The 12,340-nt window shown below is 37.2% G+C and overlaps 1 protein-coding gene across 1 annotated transcript in view; it reads left to right on the top strand.

The window, feature by feature from the left end:
* Nucleotides 1–11,712, top strand: part of LOC136846361 (ABC transporter F family member 4-like) — an 89,177-nt gene extending 77,465 nt beyond the window's left edge. The window contains exons 4-5 of the mRNA XM_067117161.1: nt 3,874–3,961; nt 11,605–11,712. Of these exons, the coding sequence (XP_066973262.1) occupies nt 3,874–3,961; nt 11,605–11,712 (196 nt within the window). The remainder of the gene's footprint in view (nt 1–3,873; nt 3,962–11,604) is intronic.
* Nucleotides 11,713–12,340: the final 628 nt, after the last annotated feature.

Here is a 12,340-nt window from a genome sequence, read left to right as displayed (position 1 = left end):
GATTCTCTTTTCGTGTGTCCATTTCCCACGATCCGGTGACCACAATGACACCTCAACGCGATACTCCCATGGCGATTAGGAAATCTCCCATAAGGGGATTTGAGGATTTAATTGTTTAAACTGATAAGTGTAGGAGATGAACCAATGGTTTTCCGAAGCTGTGACGCCACAGACGAATTTTGAAAGGGGCCACGAATCACACGGGATGATGCGGGGTCCTCTGCTGCCTACCACCTACTGCTCAGAACATCATCCCCTTTCCCCCTTCGGGAGGAAAAAAGGCACTGATGTCCACCACCTTCCTCCCTCCCCCCACCCCCAAACACCAACCCTCCCCCGTCTAACATCCCCACAGGGAAAGACACTGGCTCTCAGCAAATGGTAGAAACGAATTAAGCGTAGCAAATGAATACTTTTGAAGAAGGCGTAAAAGGGGAATCATTAGGAAATTCTCTTTGGAATGGTACCTAGGTAGGTGGGTGGGGGGTGGGGGGGGGGAGAGGTAGGCTGGAAAGGGAAGAGAAAAGCGATAATTGTGGGTGGATAGAAGGAAAGACTTTATATACCGATAAGGGTTAAGGGAAGAACCTGACTGTTTGCATTGTGACTTTGGTCTCCATCGATGTCTCCGGCCGTGGGAAAGTCTAAAATGGAAAATGAGAAGAAGAATGAATGGGATTCAGTTTAGAAACTCGGGATCCCAACGCTAAATTTTATGTTTCGGTTTGGAGGAAAATGGAAGGAAAATGAAGTTTTAACTTCTGGGCAGTGGGAAGAGTTGAAATAAATACTGAAAATGCGTAAAATGTCATGGGGGCATTAAATAAACAAAGAGCATGTACTTTGAAAGTTTACCGATACTTCTGTATTCTTTGTACTCACGGTGAGAAAACACGTAAATCCATCCTCTCTCTCTCTCTCTCTCTCTCTCTCTCTCTCTCTCTCTCTCTCTCTCTCTCTCTCTCTCTATATATATATATATATATATATATATATATATATATATATATATATATATATATAAATATATATATATATTTATATATATATATAATGTATATATATAAATATATATATAATATATATTTATATATATATATATATATATATATATATATATATATATATATATATATATATATATAATCAAACACAATCTGTTGGGAACTGAACACTAAGGTATGGATTACCAAGAAGGATATCTGATGAGACCAAGAATAAAACAAGCAACAGACAAAAGTAAACGGCATTTGTAAAAAAAAATTTATGAAAGACATGACGAAAGCAAACTGTGAACTTGAAGGAAGCACAAACAGACGAAGAGAGAGAATGTTTGGAAAATGAGGCGGCCGACCCTAACGAAGCAATATATATAGGGAGTGGCTCAGGTGTTAGGGTGGCCCATAGAATTTCCGATGAGAATTTCTGGCGAAATATTCACGGATGAAAAGGCAATGAAAGGAAATTACCTGTCACAAGTAGAAGAAAGACGACAATGACCAGAGAATTTCAGTAAGGTCATGAATGTGAGGAGAAGAATCTTACTGGTATACCGCAAGGTGAATATGATCGGAATGTACCAATAATTTAAGAATAATAAAGAAACTTAGGAGATAAAAGGTTAACAATCATTAACGTAATGACCATAAAATAATACAAGGAAGAAGAAACGTCCTGAGATGGGGATTTAGGAAGTCGATGACACTTCATATTAGTTTTTTAAGTACGGTAGAAGTGAAAAAATTACTGTTTTGAAAAACTGTACGTATGAAATTTCGCCTTCCGTAATTTAGCTAGAATGTTTCATAATCGCCGGAGCTATGAAAACGTAATCTCTGTAACATAATGTTTTTCAAATGGGTATGGAGGCGTTGATAGTCTACGGGTAGTCAACTATCCTTTTAGGCTTAAACACTTGCCCCCTAACAAATACCCAGAATGAACGTGAAACCTTACTCGTATTGCCGCCATATTTTAAGGAACCAATAAAGGTCTACTAATGATTTCATAAATTTCAAATCGATACTTAAAATGAAGGAGACACTAGCATCGTTTTGCTTAGCAAACACTACTGGAAATAACACGTAGTCATTAGGGAGCAATCAAAGAAACTATCATTTTCCGCCTGGAAACCTTTTTGTTAAATCTCATAATTAGAGATACGTGTCTTAGCATTAGTAGAGAACGGCCTGTTCACTTTCCATGACTAAATACACATTTCCATTACAACGCGATGGAAATCTACAGTCCCCTTCGTAAGCTCACCTACCATGCAGTATATATTTGCTTAGGGTAGTACCAACCACACCTGAATGTACCAACTAGTAACCTAAAAATGAAGGCTAAAAAAATATTATGGTTTTGAACAAACCTGCACTACTGTACTCCCACAAATCACGTAACTGAAAGCCATTAATGACTGAAGTAAGCAACCTCTGTGCATATTAATAACAGGTAAATATGGATAAACTTCTGGCTCACACCGGGATCGAACCCAGGTCTTTCAGCTGAAATGCAGTTAATGGTACATATCGATTCTTGGTATTTGACTGAGGCAAACCTCAATAAGATTTATAACTTTCGCTCGAATAACCCGTAATTACCCATCCAGAAACGAATTCTTTTCCTGTCGTAAAGGAGTTTAGTGCCTGGCTATGTATTGGTACGTATAACATTACGGCTACCTGGTAGATGACGTCAAACAAGCAAAAAATGCGCCGAAGTTTTCTTCGGAGTAATCGAGTTTTTCTGTACAGTGTATAATCAAGGCAACCGAAAATAGATCTACCTTTAGGTGGTCTCCGTATGATGTTGTATGAGACGCGGCCCATGAAACTCTCAGCTGGCCGTGGTGGCCTGTATTGCTGCGGTGCCAGACGTACGATTATGGCTAGCCTTAACCTTAAATTAAAAAAAAAAACTACTGATGCTAGAGGGCTGCAATTTGGTATGTTTGACGATTGGAGGGTGGATGATCAACATACCAATTTGCAGCCCTCTAGCCTCAGTGGTTTTTAAGATCTGAGGGCCGACAGAAAAAGCCTGCACAATTATTTTCCTTTACAGAAAACAAAAAACTGGTAATGTTAACACTGGATTTTATAAGCACTTCATTAAGAATAACAAAAAGGAATCTTTACCAATTTGTTTTTGTTCAAAGAACCCAGTCATATAAAATGCATCTTACGAAAAAGGATCGTAATTGTCTATACTATACTAGAATTTGGTGACCTAGTTCTACCTATCTTTCAAACTCATCACAGACTTGCGAACCTTATCTCTTTTCAGTAGATTCAGGTATTAATATATATATATATATATATATATATATATATATATATATATATATATATATATATATATATATTTATATTTAAGATTAAAATGCATTCTCTGTTTTGTTCCCTTATGAGAACGTGCGAGAAAAAACCTGTGAAAGGCTGGACTGAGAGAGAGAGAGAGAGAGAGAGAGAGAGAGAGAGAGAGAGAGAGAGAGAGAGAGAGAGAGAGAGAGAGAGAGGCCCTCAAGTGTGTGTGTGTGTGTGTCTGTGTGGCTCTGAACTTGGTCTAATGCCATTGTGTACAGAGCTCTAATAAAACCCCCCTTGCACCTGCAGGCGGTCCTATACATGTTTACAGTGTGTGCTGAAGGTGTATACCAGCAGCAAGGCGTACACAGAGACACTCACACACACACACACACACTCACACGTACACATACACACACACAACACGGCGTGTGTACTTTCCACCCGGGGTAATTAAAGCCGTGGTTAGAACTGTTTCCAGCGCATTGTCTTCGCGATGACTTGCAGTTCTCGAGGCATTATCAATCTCAACCTTATGTATTGCGGCAAAGGCGAACTCACACAGAACAGAAAAATCGAAGCGAAGACAAAAAAGGAAGGAAGAAGAAGAAGAAGAAGAAGAAGAGGAAAAAGAAGGTGAAGAAAAAAAAGAGGTAATTAAAATATTATCGTTTGTATGATTAGAATTTCGTTTTACAAAGCGAGATAGATGAGGTAGAATGTAGAATGTCTTCAACAAACGACAGGTTTCTTTTGCACTTTCCATTTTGTACGCAACTCCTCTATAGATACCTTGTGAATTGCGACCGCGTTGTTCGAGTAACAGCCAGGTACTTAATTCACTGCTGTTGCCCGCGGAGTCACAGTGGTTTTTCATGGATCCTCCTTAAATTGTTAAGCCTTTGCCAGATTTTCGAACTACAACCTACACGCTTATGAGACTAGCATCTTAACCACTAGACCACAAAGGCTTGTACGTACATACATATATATACACTATTAAAACTCTCTCTCTCTCTCTCTCTCTCTCTCTCTCTCTCTCTCTCTCTCTCTCTCTCTCTCTCTCTCTCTATATATATATATATATATATATATATATATATATATATATATATATATATATATATATATATATATACTCGAAAATAAAATTATTATTCGAGATGACAACCACATAGAAGTTAGATCAAATCTTGACAAACATCACATCCACAATAAAACGCAATTAATTCTAACAGTTGCCTAAGTTATAACATACCAATATATCTCACCATATATTCCCCCCCCCAAATAAAAAAGTTTGCAAATGCAAAAGAAGGACACGAAAACAGCTGAACAATTATAAGAAAACAGATGAATGAAAGCTGTATAAAAAAAAAACATGTAATGTTTTGATCTAACAAATAAATGTGCTTAATGAGGCACACTGTAGATGATACTAAAGATAATCTGTCACCTTCCTTAGTCCCAGTTGCACTGGTGACTACCTTTCAGTTTTAATTTTCATCTGTTCCTCCAGTCTCTTCTATGTCAGCTTATTCAACTTTTACCTCATTACAATTCCTACCACTTATCTAAAAATAAAATCCTTCCAGCTAGTCCTCTGACAGTCTGGAAAGTTGATTTAGTGGTTATGTTTAATTCACAATTATACTTTCATTAGTTTCTCTGTGCTGGAAGAGAAATCCCTTGTACTGGAGAGTCAGGGTAATTTCTATTATCTTCAAGGTCTGTAAGATACTCTAATCGGCATTTCAGAGCCCACAAGAACATCCTAATTGTATCAAATTCTAATTGTCTTGTTTGTTGTCAAACTAGGAATGCAGACTGGTGCTACGTAGGAAATTTTATGTTTACCTCTATCTTAATCTTTGGCTCCATGTTGGATTTAATATTTTTGGTCTATTTTTGGCTCTAATATTTTATTTTACTCGTTGAGGAAAGCTTCTCCTCAAAATGAGAGAGAATAAAGAATGTCTACTTTCTTTTGAATATAAAAAACCTTAATCAGAAAAGCTCATTGACAAGAACTTCCAACGACATTCTTTTTTTTTTCCCTTACTTCTTCCATTCCACCCTCCCCCATCTATCTCTACCAACACCTGCAACCACAGACCCGGAAACCTCCCCTCCAAATGACGTTTTCCCTCCTTCCTGTTCCCTCCCTCCTGTTCCCTCCCTCCTTCTCGCTCGCTTCCCTCCTTGACTTAATGTTTATACGCCTCGTAGGCGTCAGCTGTCTTCCCTTCACACCTGAATTCCTAAATGAGCCTACGCTATTTTATTATCCAATTTTCATCCAAGTACTAGTCTACTTGGTCGTATGATGACTCTCTTGTGTGCGTATGTATGTATGTATGTATGTATGTATGTATGTATGTGCTGTAAATCACACTGATAAAACGAGACAGAGGGAAATTCTGAGCTGGCGATATTTTGATAATTTGGAAGATTTCCAGATTGGTTATCATCGCTGAATACACAATTCTCATATTCGTGCTCAAGGCTTCTGAAAACCAAGCAATCGATTTGAATGAGTTGGAATTGTGCAAGATTGTAAATATTTTCACAAAATAGTAAACTGACTCAACAAAACATGAACTGTCTGAGGTATTTAAGTTTTTGAAATGAATGCATTTGTTGGCTGCCTGACCGCTAACATGAATATCTGGGTTTATAATCCACTAAATCTCATTTTAATGCACTAAATCCGTCATTTTAACCCACTAAATCTGTCATTTTAATCCACTAAATCTGTCATTTTAATCCATTAAACCTGTCATTTTAATTCACTAAATCCGCCATTTTAATCCATCAAATCTGTCACTTTAATCCACTAAATCTGTCATTTTAATCCACTAAATCTGTCATTTGAATCCATTAAACCTGTCATTTTAAATAAATCCGCCATTTTAACATCAAATCTGTCACTTTTTAATCCATTTTAATAAATCTGTCATTTGAATCCATTAAACCTGTCATTTTAATCCACTAAATCTGTCATTTTAATCCAATAAATCTGTCAGTTTAATCCACTATAGCTATCATTATAATCCACTAAATCCACTAAACCTGTCATTTTAATCCACTAAATTTGTCTTTTTAATCCACTAAATCCGTCATTTTAATACACTAAATCTGTCATTTGAATCCACTAAATTTGTCTTTTTAATCCACTAAATCTGTCATCTGAATCCACTAAATTTGTCTTTTTAATCCACTAAATCTGTCATTTGAATCCACTAAATCCGTCAAAACGCCAAGCCTTTCGTTATCTCCGAGTCTCGTACGAGTGACTTCAGTCGCAAATCCCGCACCAAGGTGCGTGTCATTTGATCTTTATAGAACTTGCGGCGAAAGAAACTTAACCTTCTTCACGTAACGATGTCAGTTGGCCGTGAGTCCAAATCTTAGATTCGTGTTTGCTTCTATTTCCGTTCTTCCTCCGTTTGTTCTCGAGATTTTGAGAGGGGTGGGGAGTAGGGTTGGGTTGGGTGGGGTGTGGGGAGTGAGTACTACCTTCATCATCATCATCATGGCGTCACGGACATTGTACACTATTTAGAGTCATTGTAAATTTAGTACCTTGATTTTTCTCCGTTCCTTGAATATCTCACGTGAACCTCTCTGAAAGTTTCTCAATACTTTAGCGCCAGAAAGCTGTCATTTTAATCCACTAAATTTGTCATTTTAATCCACTAAATCTGTCGTTTTAATCCACTAAATCTGTAATTTTAATCCACTAAAAATGTCATTTTAACCCACTAAACTTGCCATTTTAATCCACTAAATTTGTCATTTAAATCCACTAAATCTGTCGTTTTAATCCACTAAATCTGCCATTTTAATCCACTAAATCTGCCATTTTAATCCACTAAATCTGCCATTTTAATCCACTAAATCTGCCATTTTAATCCACTAAATCTGTCATTTTAATCCACTAAATCTGCAATTTTAATCCACTAAATCTACTTTGTCAGCGGCAAAGCAAATAACCAGATAAAGCAACTTTTTAAAATAACTCGAAGTTACCTTACCAATTAAAAGTTCTACTCAGTTACGTTCAAAAGATAACGTTTATTCGCTCGTTAGGGGTAATGTACTTCTAACTAATCGCTAAATGCCGTGAATTCTTGCTCACATAACTCACGCTGAGACTTTACCACGCCTTTAGACTTTGCCACAACGAGAAGCAGAGGAATCAACACTTGGATGCAATTATTCAACCACGGCCTCCAGCTTAGAACCGGAACTCGTGGAGATAATGGGCAAACAACCTTGAAAGACAACCAATAGGAAAAACAACTATTCTAGTAAAGTGACAAGACGTGTTTATCTTCCAGCGTCCGCCATGAGAGGAAAAACAACAGGAAAAACAGCGATAATAGAGGCTGCGCTTAATCGCAGGAGAAGGTTCTGGAAAATGGGAATTATCGTCGTTGCTGCTCATTTCATTTTTAGCGCATCGTGAGATCTGTCTCGTCGAAGGTAATTGAGTATGTTTATTAATAAGTTAGCTTTGATGTCATAGTAGCTTTTTTTTAAAGTTTTATGAGACCTTACGGAAAATAGAACTTTTTTTTAGTTTTTGTATATGAATATATATAATATATATATACACATACATTATATATATATATATATATATATATATATATATATATATTTCTCTATATCTATCTATCTATCTATATATATACATAAATGTTTTATGTATATAACTACAATCTTGCAAATGCTATTTCTGGTGTTTATACCTTAATTAATACGATCGGAAAAGAGAGAGAGAGAGAGAGAGAGAGAGAGAGAGAGAGAGAGAGAGAGAGAGAGAGAGAGAGAGAGAGAATAATTACAAACAAGATAAAAAGAAACAAATAACGAAACAATCCTTGAACTGCGCGACAGAAAAAAAGGTAAAAAGAAAAAAAAAAAAAAAGAGAAAGAACTCAGTGATCGTAGCGGCACGCGCCGGTTCGTTCCAGTGAGCAGATCTTTACCCTCGAGCCGACACTTGGCAAACTCCGGGGTCGTACGACAGTGGTGATTCTCGACTTGAGACAAAAGAATCGCATTAGAGTCACCTTACAGTTTGCCTGTTGGAGAGCTGTTCACCCTTCACCCCGTCATGCAAAGGGATGACAATACCATTGAAGGATTGGTCTTTCCGTTACGAATGGATCGTGGTCTTAGACGTAGCTATTATTAATTTTTAAAATAGTTCAGTGTATGGTAGAGTCTCATTTTAACGATGCCTGCTACCGAACTATTCTCGTGTATGGTGGAGAGTCTTATTTTACTGTTACCTACTACCGAACAATTCTCGTTATTGTGTAATTGGCATGAATGAAAATGCAGCGAATAAATTAACGTAGAGTTGGAATGACAAATGCCAATTTTGGATATCTCCATAGTGCTCTCTCTGACATCTTAGAGTGAAATACATTAAAAAAATACATTAAAAATCTTTTGGCCTATGACTGAGCATACCACACACACACACACACACACACACACATATATATATATATATATATATATATATATATATATATATATATATATATATATATATATATATATATATAAACAAAAACAACAAGGGCGTGGAGGGTTAAGCTTAAGTGATTAATCAAAACTGTCACTGCAATTATGATACAGAACCTCATGGTTTGTAGGTTTGCAATGTTACATTGTTGGTATCCCGGTGATTAATTCTAATCCATCAGCGCGATGGAGAGAGAGAGAGAGAGAGAGAGAGAGAGAGAGAGAGAGAGAGAGAGAGAGAGATTGATCACACTCGGTTAGGGAATACAGAATATTTACAAAATATCAACACGAGAGAGAGAAACATTGAGAAGGAAACACGCTGGTTGATGAATACACGAGAGAGAGAGAGAGAGAGAGAGAGAGAGAGAGAGAGAGAGAGAGAGAAATTAGACGCGTGGGGGGGATGCAAGAGGGCGTAACGACAGTACACGTGTCACAAGCCTCACACCTCATATTTACTTACCACGCCCTTGTCCATCGAGGCTCACTTGCCGCCTCCTCATCCGTGAGACCTAGATGGGAGTCTCATGTCCACGAGAAAAAGAAGAAGGAGAAAAACATGTCCATTTCACAACCTTCCTTCGAGAGACAGTGGAGATGAATGTAAGCAGTTTCACTGTATATGTTGTTTGATTGTTTTTTATTATTCCCAAGACATTGGTCTTCTATAATGAGTCCAGGTTTCTTCAAAAGGTCCTCAGTTAAAGGTAGTACATAAATGGAACTAATGATAGTCTGTCTCATACACATATCTTGCGACCAATTACATCATTAAAATGTTTATGTTCCTGTGAGTGTGAGGGAGTCGAGGCTAAGGACCACTGGCTTTCTCACACTGATGGATTTATATTTGTCAACAGTAGGCCACATTATGCACAATGCATATCTGTCTTGTGACCTGACAAACTTCTTTCACCTACATTTTTTATTTATCCAAATTGACCCTTAATACCTCTTTTCCCTACTTTCTTTTTAAAAATAGGATCATATGTATGAACTGCAATTACATCCAGTAATAAAAACACATTCTTCCTGTTTGTCTTGAATGGTTAAGAAAATAGCCACTGTATAAAACCAAGTTTAAGTGAGTTAAGTATAAAACAGGAGCTTTCGACCTTCGCTAAGGTCCTCTACAGTTGTGCTAAATAATTACAGCGTTTATAAAGAAATAAAAATAAAAACGCATTTTAAAAGAGGTATTAAATTGGAGTACTAAACAATAATTACAGCGTTTATATAGAAATAAAAGCAAAAAAAAACCCATTTTAAAAGAGAAATTAAATTGGAAACTGTCACTCTTGGGTCTTTCTAGAGTATAATCATTACATCCATATGGCCAAAGTTGGGCGCAAAATATCCTCTGGTCCAATAGTGCTGAGACGAACGTCAATTCGTCCGCGGTTTGTATTTGGTCCACCCATATTGGGCGTCCGGTGAGTGACCTTCGTCTCTCACGCTAAAGTACACAAATATATTCAGCCTTTCCTTCAGTGTCACCTGCCGAACATTACCTGTCGTTTGTGTTAAATTCATTTTCTCTGGTTCTCGACTATCGCCTGCTGATTCTGTCGGTCTTTGTAATGTTTTATTGGTGTTTTCTTTCAATTCACTTCTGCTCTGCAGGTGGAATTTGTAACTATGTATGTATAACACAGATTTAAGGGTCGTGAGGGTTATTTCGTCCATTTTTTTTAAGAAAGTGTTGAACGTGCATTTTTTCCTGATATTTTGAATTATCTGCATCGACGGTGATTTTATCTTTTACTTCCTGTTTCAGCTAAGTATCTAGTGTGTTTCATTCATCATACATCCTGGATGGTGAGAGAAACAGAGTTGATAGTTTGCTGAAAGAAGTCGTTGATAAAATCTCCGTCAATAAATATAACTAAAAAATTTGGAAAAAATGCTTATTCGACACTCTGCCAACAAAAGGGGCAATTCATGACGCAGGCCTATCCACAACGTTGATACTTATTGTCTCTATTATTAATTTACTTATTGTCTCTATTATTAATTTTATAATATCATTCTCGTGGCTAAACTTACGCTTTCGAAGCAATGGCTTCGCATTATTAACCCCAGAATTATATTCAACCACAAACTAAAAAAAAAAAAAAAAAAAAAAAAAAAAACGTTTTTGATTTTAAGGTACACAACAAAGAATGGCTGATCTCTTTTGAGGCGAATCCCTGTGGTAAGATTTACCCGTTTTTTTTTTTATTCCCGGCCATTTGAACACATTATCACTCACTCTACATGAATTAGCAAACATCGCCGAACTGTTATTAATCCATCAATCTCAGCCTTTCTGTATTTCTGGAAATAATCAAAACTACCCATCAGGAGCTGTTCAATCTTTAATTGTATCTAGTTTTGATACAACTAGTTGCAATGTAAACTGTTCTTGTAAATTACGTCTTGCTTTATGTGGAAATAATAAAAGCTACCCATCAGGAAAGATGTTCATCTCTAATTGTATCTAGTTTTGATAGGAACTAGTTCAAAAATGTAAAATGTTTCTTGTGATTCGTTTCATACACATTGCAATTTTACAAAGGAAGTGAAGAGAAACATAAATCCAGAGAGAGAGAGAGAGAGAGAGAGAGAGAGAGAGAGAGAGAGAGAGAGAGAGAGAGAGAGAGAGAGACTCCTGAATAGGCAATACAGAAAATAAATATCCCAAGAATATTGCTTGATGATATTTAATTTACCCTAACATGAATCTCTTTGGTACATGTATACATTGTAGTGCCTTCAAAGAAAAGTTTTTGAGAAGAAGAAGAAGAAGAAGAAGAAGAAGAAAGAAGAAGAAGAAGAAGAAGAAGAAGAAGAAGACTTCAAAAGAAAAGTTTTTTGAGAAGAGAAACACGCTAGACGACAAACAGAAATCCAGAGAGAGAGAGAGAGAGAGAGAGAGAGAGAGAGAGAAACATAACAGTCTCCTATTTCGCCAGGTTCGTTATACCAGGTAGTTCTGGACGTCAACACTCGGGGGTCACTTCGACACAGGCCCCCCCCCACAACACCCGCACCCCCCTTTCACCTGGACTCCATTTTTTGGTGGAATCAATTTCAGCCCTGATGGAAGAGGGGAGACTGGGTTGAACGCGTGCATTAGAGCCAGCAAATCGGGCTTATCGGCCGCTGTTATCTTGGAGTCGAGGCATCGATAAAACTTCTCCAGTTTTCTTTTCATTCTTTTTCCCTCTCTCTCTCTCTTTCTTTATCTCTTTCTCTCTCTTTCTTTCCTCCAGTCGTTCACTGGTGGAATGGCGCCCTATCTCTCTCTCTCTCTCTTTTTCTCGCGTTGCAATGATGACTGCGCCGTGGAGAGAAAACCAGTTCAAATGGATGAGTTCCATTTTTATTTTTTTTTTTGTCCGTGAATTCATTGAATGGCCATTCTCTCTCTCTCTCTCTCTTACACACACACACACACACACACACACACACACACACACACACACACACATATATATATATAT

The sequence above is a fragment of the Macrobrachium rosenbergii genome, chromosome 15, assembly GCF_040412425.1.
Source record: "Macrobrachium rosenbergii isolate ZJJX-2024 chromosome 15, ASM4041242v1, whole genome shotgun sequence".
Classification (NCBI taxonomy): Eukaryota; Metazoa; Arthropoda; class Malacostraca; order Decapoda; family Palaemonidae; genus Macrobrachium; species Macrobrachium rosenbergii.
The sequence above is the reverse complement of the archived record's forward strand: the minus strand, read 5'-3'. Positions and strand labels throughout refer to the sequence as shown.